This window comes from Saccoglossus kowalevskii, chromosome 15, assembly GCF_978046115.1.
Source record: "Saccoglossus kowalevskii chromosome 15, keSacKowa6.1, whole genome shotgun sequence".
In the NCBI taxonomy this organism is placed as follows: domain Eukaryota; kingdom Metazoa; phylum Hemichordata; class Enteropneusta; family Harrimaniidae; genus Saccoglossus; species Saccoglossus kowalevskii.
In genome coordinates this window covers 16747989-16762215 of record NC_140655.1, presented here as the reverse complement: position 1 = coordinate 16762215, position 14227 = coordinate 16747989, and the positions used below count along the sequence as shown (strand labels likewise).

Below are 14227 nucleotides of genomic sequence, written 5' to 3'. Positions count from 1 at the left end.
TTTTATATAGAAAAGTACGTGCTACATATTGCGATATATATTTAATACTAGTTCCTATATATTCCCATATGGATTATATGTGTAATCAATATGACTCGGTTACATGACAATAGACCATTTTCCGTACACTGCGAGAATCACGCGTTATGCGTGAAATCGAACGTAAAAACAGGACAAACAAAGGTCATAGCGTTGTAGTGGCGTCAAACATCGCGTGGGATTCGACAAACGCGAATGTATTTTCCATGCTTAATAATGTGCTGTCCACATTTGATGATAGGCAATTTCGATTAAGTAAGGGTATTCGGAAGCAATATTCCTCTGTCGAAGATCGGCCGGTCGGTGTGAGCTACGAAATAAGGAAATTCGAGTTCAAAATCAAATCGTTCGATTTTTGCGGCAGACGTTCGACGCGCGTCTTTCATGCATCTCGCGAGATCTCGCAATTGTACGGAAAATCATCTATTGTTGACTCTCGTTGCTTTAAAAAAGACGACAGTCTTTTCATGCATGTCACGTGCGTGGCAACCATTATCTAGCAGACGCCGAGAAAAGTGAATGCTTTTATTATAAAAATGTAGAAAACATAAGTTAATACATTTTTTTTCATCAACTCAGGGCAAATATAATATTTTTAGGTTTCTAGAGATATGTATCTAAATCTCATACATTTTGTCTTTATTTCCCTCTGCAAACCACGCTTATTCTTGTGATTCATTCCAGTAACCGAACTGATAATTTTGTGACTACGGGTTAAATTAACTGTTTAGACACAAAAATAAAACCTTGCCAAAAACTTTGGTTTACCTTGCGAAGACAAAGAAAAATGAATAACAAATATCACGTAATCATTTTTTGTTGTCATTGATGTTTATAATGTTCCGTCATTTTCATTTCTTCACTTGTCCTAGAATTGTAACTTGGCTTTCGGCGAAACTGTGCAACAATTTCCTCAAACGTTTTTTGCTTAGTTTCAGGCACCAGAAAATACGTAAATATGGTATAATAAATCATAAAAACCATGAACATAGCAAACATATAGGCATCCATGGAAGACTGAAAAAAAAAAATAATATAGTGTAAATATATAATCACATAATGAATTGTAGTATACTGTAAAGGGGTTAATTATTCACTGGGTTTTAATTTTGCTTATTTCGCTGACTGGAAAATGCGCTAAATTAAAACCCAGTTAATGTGTAAAATTTAGCATAGAACACATTATCTAAATGATAAAACCGTGAAGTTAAAGCCCACTGAATATGCCTGAAATTTAAACCCAATGAAAATTAGTCATTTTACAGTATTATTGTTTTGTACTCCTATTTGTAAAAGAAAAGTTTACAAGATCAAAAAGTCCAACCGTAAAAAACTAAATAAAGCAGACATCACAAAAGCAACAGAAAAGATGTTTGGTTAGTATGTATGCCCACTGGTTAAATATACTACATAATATATTGTATTACATTGTAGTATATGGTAAATATATCACGTAGTGTATTGTATTACATGGTAGTATATGGTAAATATATCACGTAGTGTATTGTATTACATGGAAGTATATGGTAAATATATCACGTAGTGTATTGTATTACATGATAGTATATGGTAAATATATCACGTAGTGTATTGTATTACATGGTAGTATATGGTAAATATATCACGTAGTGCATTGTATTACATGGTAGTATATGGTAAATATATCACGTAGTGTATTGGACTAATTTGACGCATACGTGTATTATTGTTGTTATTGCTGCTGCTGCTGTTGTCGTTACTGTATTCCTTGTTGTAAACGAAAAGATTAAAATATCAACAAAAGACAAGCAACAAAAACGAAATAAAAGCAGACTTTACAAAAATAAAATAGTTGATTATGCATGTACACATACATTAGGTATATTTATAATATGTTGCAAATATATTACGTTATGTATTTTTCTACATTGACGTATATTGTAAATATATTACGTTGTGTATTTTGCTACATTGACGTATATTGTAAATATATTACGTTATGTAATTTGCTACATTGACGTATATTGTAAATATATTACGATATGTAATTTGCTACATTGACGTATATTGTAAATATATTACGTTATGTATTTTGCTACATTGATGTATATTGTAAATATATTACGTTATGTATTTTGCTACATTGACGTATATTGTAAATATATTACGTTATGTAATTTGCTACATTGACGTATATTGTAAATATATTACGATATGTAATTTGCTACATTGACGTATATTGTAAATATATTACGTTATGTATTTTGCTACATTGACGTATATTGTAAATATATTACGTTATGTATTTTGCAACATTGACGTATATTGTAAATATATTACGATATGTAATTTGCTACATTGACGTATATTGTAAATATATTATGTTATGTATTGTGCTGCATTGATGTATATTATAAATATATTACGTTATATATTGTGCTACATTGACGTATATTGTAAATATATTACGTTATGTATTGTGCTACATTGACGTATATTGTAAATATATCACGTTATGTATTTTGCTACATTGACGAATATTGTAAACATATTACGATATGTAATTTGCTACATTGACGTATATTGTAAATATATTATGTTATGTATTGTGCTGCATTGATGTATATTATAAATATATTACGTTATATATTGTGCTACATTGACGTATATTGTAAATATATTACGTTATGTATTGTGCTACATTGACGTATATTGTAAATATATTACGTTATGTATTTTGCTACATTGACGAATATTGTAAACATATTACGATATGTAATTTGCTACATTGACGTATATTGTAAATATATTACGTTATGCATTGTGCTGCATTGGTGTATATTGTAAATATATTACGTTATGTAATTTGCTACATTGACGTATATTGTAAATATATTACGTTATGTATTGTGCTACATTGACGTATATTGTAAATATATTACGTTATGTATTGTGCTACATTGACATATATTGTAAATATATTACGTTATGTATTTTGCTACATTGACGTATATTGTAAATATATTACGTTATGTAATTTGCTACATTGACGTATATTGTAAATATATTACGTTATGTATTTGCTATATTGACGTATATTGTAAACATATTACGATATGTAATTTGCTACATTGACGTATATTGTCAATATATTACGTTATGTATTGTGCTGCATTGATGTGTATTGTAAATATATTACGTTATGTAATTTGCTACATTGACGTATATTGTAAATATATTACGTTATGTATTGTGCTACATTGACGTATATTGTAAATATATTACGTTATGTATTGTGCTACATTGACATATATTGTAAATATATTACGTTATGTATATTGCTACATTGACATATATTGTAAATATATTACGTTATGTATATTGCTACATTGACGTATATTGTAAATATATTACGTTATGTAATTTGCTACATTGACGTATATTGTAAATATATTACGTTATGTATTTTGCTATATTGATGTATATTGTAAATATAATACGTATTGTTTTTACTACATTAACTTATATCGTATTGTTACTCTGAGACTGTCTCACTGAGACTGACTATGGAAAAATATCCGTGATAGAGTCCTTAGAATGACCATTTTGATTTTTTATGCATAGAGAATTACTAGAATCAAAGCTGAGGCTGTTTGTTCGTGAGCTGTTTGTCTGGAATTTCAAAAAAATCTGACAATTATTCTTGTGAAATTGTCCATGCTTGTGAAAAGATAGCCAAAAAAGCAAGAATATAACGCATACGTTTCAACGTCGATCAAATTGCCCTTAAAATGACATTCTTTTCAGAGACAATGTAACTAATGACTCATGGTAGGAACGATTTCGGTCAGGCATTAAATAGTTCACGTGGCAGTTAACCAACATTCACTGAAATTCAAAAACGGTCAAAAACATAATAATACTGATAGTTACCTGAAAGAACGGGAATAACAAGTTGACTACAAACATGGACCACCAGTTAACCTGCAGTACAATACTAACAGCCGCAGGGCGAGGTCCATGTGACCAAAGTTCGGGTGCAATCACGAACGAAACAGTAGCTAAAACAAAATTATATAATATTTAGCTTGTTATTGCAGGTCACATGGTGTTGTTGCTGTTATTGTTAACTAATATCAACGGAGGGGGTCACAAAAGAATATAAGAATCATAAGAATACACATCCCACTAAATACTAGTCATGCGGAGACCAGTTCATGTCCCATGATAAATCCCAAACCTATATTGAAGGCATTGATGGCCATTGGTACATGCATAACCCAATACAGAAGAAGGTATACCTGCCTAGCCAATTCAAGATGATGATATACTTGTCTAGTTCAATAAAATATATATTCATTAAAACTTGCCCAGAGCAATACAGGAGGTATACCTGCCCAGCCAATTCAAGATGATGATATACTTGTCTAGTTCAATAAAATATATATTCATTAAAACTTGCCCAGCGTAATACAAGAGGTATACCTGCCTAGCCAATTCAAGATGATGATATACTTGTCTAGTTCAATAAAATATATATTCATTAAAACTTGCCCAGCGTAATACAGGAGGTATACCTGCCTAGCCAATTCAAGATGATGATATACTTGTCTAGTTCAATAAAATATATATTCATTAAAACTTGCCCAGCGCAATACAGGAGATATACCTGCCTAGCCAATTCAAGATGATGATATACTTGTCTAGTTCAATAAAATATATATTCATTAAAACTTGCCCAACGCAATACAGGAGGTGTACCTGCCTAGCCAAATCGAGTTGATGATTTGTCTAGTTCAATAAATTATGCAATAATAACTACCTAGCGCAATACAGAAAATAAGGCTTTAATTCAGGGTTATAAAGAAAGCAATAATTATTGATATTAATATACTTGCCTGGTCCAATTGAGAAAGCAGCTACATTGCAATAAATTGCAATCATACTGACATATGCCCAACCACCAGTATCATTGGGATTCTGAAATGAACAATATTGGATGACGTATTACATGATCATAAACATAAACAGGCATAGTAGTAAAGGTAGTATACCTTGTACTACACATGAACGAATCTTTTTTTTTGTACTGCGTTATTGCAATCAAACTTACCGATAAATTTAGAGATAGTGTTAAGATACCATTAAACACCACCATAGAGGCTTGTGAGTAGAGAAGTAATGGTCGTCGACCATAACGATCTATAAGAAATACCTAAAACAAAACTAATACATGTAAATAAATAAAAAAGAAAACTAATTGTCGTATGGAAATTCGCGTAAATGACCATGTGTTCTCTGAACTATATTCATTTATTTATGCATTCATTCATTTATTTCTACATTCCCTCATTCATTCATTCATTCATTTACCGCCAAAACAGATGCTACCAGTTCAGTCAAACCCATTCCAACAATTCCATAGTCCACTGCATCCGGGTTATTCGGCCAAATCATTTCAAACACACTGGCTGCATATTGGTAGATCTGGAATCAACAAAACGATGGTATGTGATTGGCAAACTCTCATTCATGCTAATTATATGCAAATATATATGTGAGCCACATCATATCCTGTAAAATAACCTCAAAGCATGCACCCTAATTGTGGCGGGGAAAATCGTGACATTCAATCGGTTGAATATTACTACTTGAATAGCAAGAGTCATGCAAGTTTTAGATATAAATACCCACAGCAGGAAGTCCACAGAACTGTACTGAAGACATGACGGTTGCGCAAATCAGAAGAGGTAGTCGATATTCTTTGGTCTTGAATAAGGCGATATAACCAACTGGATCTTCCTGCAGAACTTCTCTGTGCTCAACAACAATTTCATTCACTGTTCTCTGTATTGCAGACTTTCCTATATATTTCCTAATAGCTAACAAATTGATTAGAAAAATATAAATAATAGGGCATCGTTCATCCATGTGTATTACAAGACAAGATAAAGATGTATAAAGTAAGTAAACATAATCAAATAAATATAGAATTATAGTTAAGGCGGGGATTGTCACCTGCTCAGCTTCAATGCAGGCTTCAACATAGATTGATGATTAATATCAAAAGGCACGAAATGCAGAAGATGAGAACCTTATTTTTTTTAGTAATCACAACCAGTTCTTTTGCTATTTAGTGCCTGTCGAATGATTTGTATATCAACAATGTTATTTTTCTAATTCTGGTTGTATCTTTATCTATCACTGATTTCAAATCAACATTCTATTGTGATCATAGTGGTGGAAATAGGTTAAGTTGAATACTCTTTTGTGCCATGACTATTTGACAGAAATTTATATGAACTGCTGCTGTTGGCAATCATGTTCATGATATCGAAAGTAGTAGCCAATAGAGCAACGTATTTCCACTGATGGCATCAGCAAGGCAGTCGGCTACCAATACCTGACTACTATTGGGCTAAGTCAGCATACATCGCATTGCAGACATTATTTTTCTGCATCTTTACAAATTCTTAGTCACCAGATTACAAATTCAATCTGCTTAGTGCCTTCAATGATCTTCATACGCAAGTGTGCAAGCGTATGCCAACAGTGCACTGTATCTAGTTTAAACTAAATTTGCCAGTGTCAATATGTTCTCAAATGTATTTGTTGTCAACAATTCGTGTTTTTTTTCCATCTCTTACATTTTTATGACTGTAGATATACAAATATGCGGTTACACATCTCCAATATTCTTTTGATTTTTCTTTCACAATCAGGTGATCCGAACGATTTCTTGCATGACAATCATGAAAGTGGGTCAGTGATGTTCTTGATGTAGTTTCTTGAGCTAGTATGGTTGTATTCACCGCTTTCAGCTTTATGTCCTTAGAGTTTGAAAATTATATACGTCCAACATTTAAGGCTTTAAACTAGATCAAAAGTAATTCCTGTTCGCTTTCTTTAGAAATCGGAATTACCATTATAGTACCTCTGTGTTGTTACATTCACCGTGCACTTCTTCAATGTGTTGGGCGTATCTTGTTTTATACTCTGCGCTTAAATGGCCTATCATTCTCGCTTTCCGATGAATTACATATTTGAGTATGAATTTCAAAAAACGGCAATTAAGAAAACTTCAGATTTCAATGGTTCTCATGTATTAGAACTGCTTCTACATTTTCTCTTAAGCTGAGTAAATCATTTGAATGCATTGAAGTCTTTTCAGTATTTCATATTGGTATATGCTTTAATAATGGATAGCAGAGGTTTATAGCAGGCTATTGATTCCAGATTGAATTTCAGCTTATAGTACCAAACTTCTAGTCCAATTCTTTTCCTGGAGTATCTCAATCACAGAAATGTCATATCTTTCCCGTCCTGATGAGTGTCAGTAAAAGGAATGACGACAGCTAATACAACTGTTATAGTAACAGTAGACAACTAAATAAAGAACGGATGATATGATATTCTAATAACCCAAGCTGATTGGTTGAGAACCGGTCACATGGAATGCAATACGTCACAATATACCCCTTAGTATGCAGTATGACATTCTACTCTCATTTGCACGTTCAAATCACAATATAATTTTGACAAGTAAACTATCAACTTCGAGATGACAAAACAATTATTAACTATAAGGTTTGGGATGTCACAATTGTTCACCGAGGCTATATCTCTGTAGCTAAAACAAGATTATATAATGTTAGACTTGTTATTAACTATTTCAATTAATATTTTTTAATATTTTGTTTTCCAGTATACTGGACTGATATGCTAAGTCACTGCACCAACAAGTCGACTCTACTGACAATGCAGCAAATTAAGATACAATGGGAAACTAGTCGTGACTTAAAACAAATGTACAATTACTTGTATTTGATTTTTGCGTCTGGCAAGCATAATGTAAGATTCATTAAGGCCTTGGAAGTGACCATAATTTGAGTCGTGGGATAGGTTTGGGATTAGGGCTGGAAAGAGTCATATTGAGAAAAAGATATTAACAGCACCAACTGATGAAGATAAGATAGTCAGAAGTAGAATCTTTCTCGTTGGATCATTGCAGACAGAACGCCAATCCGTCCACCCCAAGTTATTGTAATTACTGCCAGAAATAGTATGAGGTGACTATTTATCTCAACTGAAATCAAGCCCATTTGTCATTCATATTTTAGTTGTAGAGGGTAGATAAAGGTCAATAACCCAGGACGAGATATAATATATATATACCTTCATTTAACGAATGAATCCTATCAGCCCACATACCCCTCCATTATCTAAATTCAATCACCCAAACAAGTGTAGTAGACAATTGTACATGTTTATGTTTGTTTGTGTGTGTGTTTGTTTGTTTGTAATTGGAATGAGAAATTCGCACGTCATTACCATATGTTGCATTCTTTTCGTCACGGTCAGAAATAATGGACCATCGTGGACTCTCTGGACATGGCGGGAAAAATACCAGATGTAAAATAGAGAATACTGCTGTCAAAGCCAGAAGTATATTCCATGTGTCTTCTGTGTTAAGCCAAAATATACCTATGCACTAAAGAAAATAGAAATTAAACTGCGGCGAATTGTAATCAATAAAATATTACATTACATATGGTGTTGTACGTGGTTGAATGGGTACAGTCAATATGGCTTAGTTGGTACATTGCATATAGTGTTGTACGTGGTTGAATGGATACAGTCAATATGGCTTAGTTGGTACATTGCATATAGTGTTGAACGTGGATGAATGGGTACAGTCAATATGGCTTAGTTGGTACATTTCATTTGATGTTGTACGTGGTTGAATGGGTACAGTCAATATGGCTTAGTTGGTACATTGCATATAGTGTTGTACGTAGTTGAATGGGTACAGTCAATATGGCTTAGTTTGTACATTGCATATGGTGTTGTACGTTGTTGAATAAGTACAGTCAATATGGCTTAGTTGGTACATTTCATATGGTGTTGTATGTGGTTGAATGGGTACAGTCAATATGGCTTGGTTGGTACATTTCATATGGTGTTGTACGTGGTTGAATGGGTACAGTCATTATGGCTTAGTTGGTACATTGCATATGAATTTTTCGATGAAGTGTACATAGTTGAGTGAACACAAGTGGTTTAGTTGGTGGACTGTATATGGTATCATTGATAAACTGTATAAAAATCATAGTTAATCGGTTATAATGGAGACGATTCACATGGTGCAATGTTTGTTTAGTTTAATTGGTAAACTGTACATGGTATAATGGATACAGTGATATAATGGTACAATGTAGGTGGTGTAATTGCTATACGTGGCTTGGATAACTCTGATAACGATTCACACGTGTATACATTGCAATAATTACCTGCGCCAGTACAATACCGACTGCCAGGTTTATCTTCTGACCTGCACCAACTATACCTCTGTACTCATTGGGTGATATTTCTGATAGAAACAATGGCACTATTGACATGGCCACACCTACAAATAAATATTTTATTTTTTTTCATTTCACTTAACACATTGCTAGAATTTGTGTTAACATCATCTCTTTTTCAACATTTCTCCCCCAAATGTCCACCAAACTATCTCAACTCATCTCTGTTAACATCATCTCTTTTTTAACATTTCTCCCCCAAATGTCCACCAAACTATCTCAACTCATCTCTGTTAACATCATCTTTTTTTCATCACACATTGCTGGTGTAACGGAAAACTAGGTCTTCATGTTTATGTGTGTCATGTTTTCAAAAAGTCGGTACACAGGGACCTTAAAGGGCGGTAGTCGTCGCGCCGCGCACGCGCGAGATATGGGTCTCACATAAACAAAGATGGCGATTTTCTACTGTTGGCACACCAACTAATAGTAATACACACTGTGAGGTTGCCAAGCTTTAGTTTTTTTTCTGGTGTTTGGACGGTATCAAAGGAGTCGCAGGCGGTAAATTACTTTAGGTTGCGCCCAGGGCAAAACTCGTACTGGTGATTCATTAGAAAAGCGCATCGGATTATGGAAAAATCAACGTTTATCAGCACAAATGTCGCACATGAGCGGTACGACACTAACCGCCCTTCAAACAAGATAGCCTTCCCTTATTTCGATAGACTTATTACGGTTTAGGTCACAAGTCGTTTCTGGGGATTTCATCGTTATCAGATTTACACAATCACAATAGAAAAACATGTTTGTCAATTAAAGCTAGAATAAATGTAACCAAGATATGTATGAAACACTGGCATTTCTCTAGTTTCCCACCACACTCATGACTACCAACTCATCTCTGCTCACAGCCTCATCTTTTCAACACGCATTGCTTACAGACACCTGATTGCTCACCGCAGTAGAATCCTATAATAACACGCCCCATGATAACCAATTCAAAGTTATCTGCATTGATACTTGCTCCAAACATTAAACCAGCACTAATTGAGAACACATTCATCAGCAGCAGGCTTAATTTCCTACAAACAATAGAGAGAAGTTAGCACATCTAGTTAGAACAGCAAAAAGAACACGTGTTACGAGGTTACCTTTGAAACCTGCGCTCTCGGCTGTAAAAACGTTTCAATTTCGTCCGCATGTTAGTGTGTTGGGGGTGATTTCGCCGTGTTAATAAATACGTTCGATAGCTCATCGGAAGGCCGAGTTGGTAGTCCCACCCCTATTATCTCACGCAAACCGATAGATGGCGCTATGACTATAAATTCTTGTCAGTTGCTAAGCACTAACGCATAATGTAAGATAACATATATTGACTAAGTTTCGGGATCAATAAAGAACGTTTATATCTGCCAATAAAGAACCAACTATTTGTCTCGCAATTGTTTGTTCATATACATTTTTAATTAGATCATTTGATATGAAATTTGAAATATTCAACATTCACGAATTATTTTGTAATCTTTCCTAAGATTGCAATGGACAGTGGATAAGTAATTGTGAGAAAATAGAATTAATATACTCTACTTGCATTTCAACGATATTATTCGACAGTGTATCATTTTATGGTGAGAACTTTCATCTATTGTAACTTACCTACTTTTCTGCGACATCACTGGACAGGAACATTGATGGTAAGTGAACCTTCCTTTATTTTATTTATTAGTAACCTACCTGCTTTCCTGTAATTTGACAAGACGGTGGTGCAGGCTTGTTTAGGGTTATCATTTTTAACAGTGGGCAGTGACGATTTGGATGTTACCTATCGACCATCAACATGACAAAACAGGAATAACAGAACACCTACTCACCTTCCTAAAATTTCACTGCATGTCGGAGCAGAGATCGATCCAATAGCGCCTCCTACTGCAAACGATGCTGCTGTTAGTGCCCACAACCAGTCTAGAGTCGATTCAGAGATTTCACCATAACGAGAGGTATAGGATTGGTTATAAAAGTCAAGCATATACTGAAAAAGTATAATACTCTAGTAAATGTACATTTCACATATTATAATTACACAATTCAGACGCTTATTTCACTAAAGTTGAATACATATTTTCAGGAATTCCACAAATCATTTGAATAAATAAAATATGGCGCCCAAACAAACACGTGAAACATTACACAATTCGTTTTTCTTAATACATGTACAAATGTTCAAATTCTTAGGCAGATGTACAGTAGCGTATGTAATATCCAGTTTATTTACGTTACAATATTTACGTTACGCCACAAAGTACTGTCCCAAAACGACAGCTTGAAATAGTGTAGTGAATGTGTTCCTTCAATGAATAGTTGAACATGCGCAATTTGAATCTCTGACGTCAGAAACAACGCGAAGAGTATAATATTCTGCACACAAATAAAGCTATAAACATGCGCGCCAAACACAGTTTTAAGTGGGTGTACTAGGTGAATGCGTTCTTACAATACATTATAACGCTTAGACAATGTGTGCACTTTAGTATTCAAGTAAATGTTATTAATTGTCCCTGTCTTGGGTAATATACTGCTTCTGGTATTTCTTGCAATGTATACCTAAAATTGAAAAATAGAATGATCTTTGAGGAAAACTGAGTAATTAAAGCGGGGGAGTCGTCACCTGCGCATGCGTCAGATGACCATCGCGTGTCATTGTTTACAAACAAGTGTCTACCCATGAGCCTTTGCGTTTTTCGCGTGTGTTGTTATCGTCGCTTAGAACTCAATTCCCGCGCGTGCGCAGGTGACAACCCTCCCGCTTTAAAATTATGTACAAGGCCACTTTATAATGTAACTTATACTCAAACCAATAGAACATTTTTAATACTTGTTTTTCATACCTCAGTTGGTGCTGGAAGTACTGCAACATTGTATCCATATTGTCCATGAGCACACAGTGTTACCACCATCATAGCATAGATTAACCAGAATGTCAACTTTACCTGTGAGAGATATTACATGGACTGATTTGGACAATTCTGATGGAATGTCAGGGGTGTGGATAATAAATACAACTTGTGTAAACATTAGTATGTAATGGTACAAAACTAATGGATGTAAAGAATAATAATGAACCAAGCATAAATCACCATGTGGTCTTATTGGTAATCACCATGGTGAGTTCGTCAGTAATCGTGACGGTGATCTAACAGACGAATTCCGAGTAATAGCGCCACCAGTCGGTTTCCTTGCGAGAATGAACGGTTATTTCTATATTGTGCAATTTATTCGTTTCATTGGTTCCTGGTCTTTTGATGAGCTATCAAACGTTAACGCGGCGAAATCACAAATCAACCCCCCACCCCCACCCCCACGCAGACGAAATCGGTACGTTTTTACACCAGAGCGCACAAGTTTCTAATGTGGCGGCGGAAATTGAAACTTGTCTATTGATGATAGAACCAGTTGTTCTTGATGCTGTCGTGTTTATTAATGGATTATTGTTCTACTACATTCCATCATGATGATGTGTGTACCAGCACGGACAGTGTGCACAGAGTGAAATATACCCACACCTTGTACAACTAAATACATCAGAATCAAGAATGTACCTCCGTAAATTTGACCACTGACACTACAGTGTGGGCACATGTGTTCAAACAATGTACAGCCTAGAACGTTTTTTTGAGGTGCAACAACCCCAAGAATGTACCTCCGTAAATTTGACCACTGACACTACAGTATGCCCACATGTGTTCAAACAATGTACAGTCTATAACGTTTTTTGAGGCGCAACAACCCCAAGAATGTACCTCCGTAAATTTGACCACTGACACTACAGTGTGCCCACGTGTTCAAACAACGTAAAGCCTAGAATGTATTTTGAGGCGCAACAACCCCGGGGAAACAGCACACAATTTTAGAGTCCGCATGGAAAATGTCTCTTACTCCTATATGACATCGGTTAACTGACCTTATTACTGGTAGCCTCGGGTGTTTTTTTATGCCTGCGTTTCGCCATATTGTCCTGGTTGAACTTTGCAAAATGAACTGTGTTAAATATTAATTGACATGATAAGGTGCATACACGATCGACAGTCTTATTGATATCTATTGATAACAAGGATAGTTTGATCGTTTTTCACCACTCGCCTATAACTGGGAATGAATGAATGAATGAATGAATGAATGAATGAATGAATGAAACAAATACAAACAAGCACGCATTACAATACACTGTTAAATAATTTTGAATAACCATACTTCGATCATGATTAAGTGACTAAAATACCGAACCAGTGGAAGGAAGATAACACAAAAAAAAAAAAAAAAAAAACGACAGGAGGAAAACAGGGAGATTTCGGTTTCATCAGTCACTGTACATTACGAAAGCAACCAGACAGGAAGTCGATATCGGGAAAGCCACAGCTCCTCTATATAGAGGGACAGAGGAACTGTGGGAAAGCATTAAAGGGCGGTGGTCATCGCTCCGCATCCTGTTCGATATGGACTCATAAACAACGCGTGTAAAATTAAAAAAAAATAAACTCATAGTTGCTGTCGACATAGAAAGTAAAGTAAGCAAATAACACCAAATAAACGGCAAGGTAAATACTACTACGTCAAATTAGCCTGGTTATTAAGCATTCTTTTTTGGGGATGCTCGGTAGCCGAGGGGAAGACGTTTAGTGGCGTGAAGCTAGGCGATTATGTGCCGTACTCGAGCGCCGGTTCGAGTCACGCACGCAGTACATGTTTACTATTATTTGACTTAGTATTCACCTTGCCGTTTATTCGGTGTTATTTGCATGTAAAATACATTGCTTACTTACAAGACGTGACGCAGCGTGACGACCACCGCCCTTTAAAGCGGGTGCAAGACTGTTCACGTCCGTAGCTATCAAACACTCCCTCCTATA

At 34.9% G+C, this 14227-nt stretch overlaps 1 protein-coding gene across 1 annotated transcript; it reads right to left on the bottom strand.

The window, feature by feature from the left end:
• Window positions 1–861: 861 nt before the first annotated feature.
• Window positions 862–13329, bottom strand: LOC102801758 (solute carrier family 2, facilitated glucose transporter member 1-like). Its single transcript, XM_085508483.1, has 12 exons — window positions 13282–13329; window positions 12209–12310; window positions 11195–11352; window positions 10281–10405; window positions 9309–9424; window positions 8350–8509; window positions 5713–5900; window positions 5392–5505; window positions 5132–5233; window positions 4917–4998; window positions 3952–4079; window positions 862–1056 (listed from the first exon to the last, which is right to left on the bottom strand). Exons 1-12 carry the CDS (start codon window positions 13327–13329, stop codon window positions 862–864), a joined length of 1518 nt encoding a protein of 505 aa, XP_085364609.1.
• Between the last annotated feature and the right edge of the window lie 898 nt (window positions 13330–14227).

Bases quoted from the DNA above. Each gene is read 5' to 3' on its own strand.
- LOC102801758 (XM_085508483.1), bottom strand. From the start codon at position 13,329: ATGGCGAAACGCAGGCATAAAAAAACACCCGAGGCTACCAGTAATAAG. The intron at 10,406-11,194 runs GTGAGTAGGTGT...TATTGTTTGTAG, and splicing joins TGCAGTGAAATTTTAGGAAG to GAAATTAAGCCTGCTGCTGA. The intron at 4,080-4,916 runs GCAAGTATATTA...ATTTTGTTTTAG, and splicing joins TGCTTTCTCAATTGGACCAG to CTACTGTTTCGTTCGTGATT.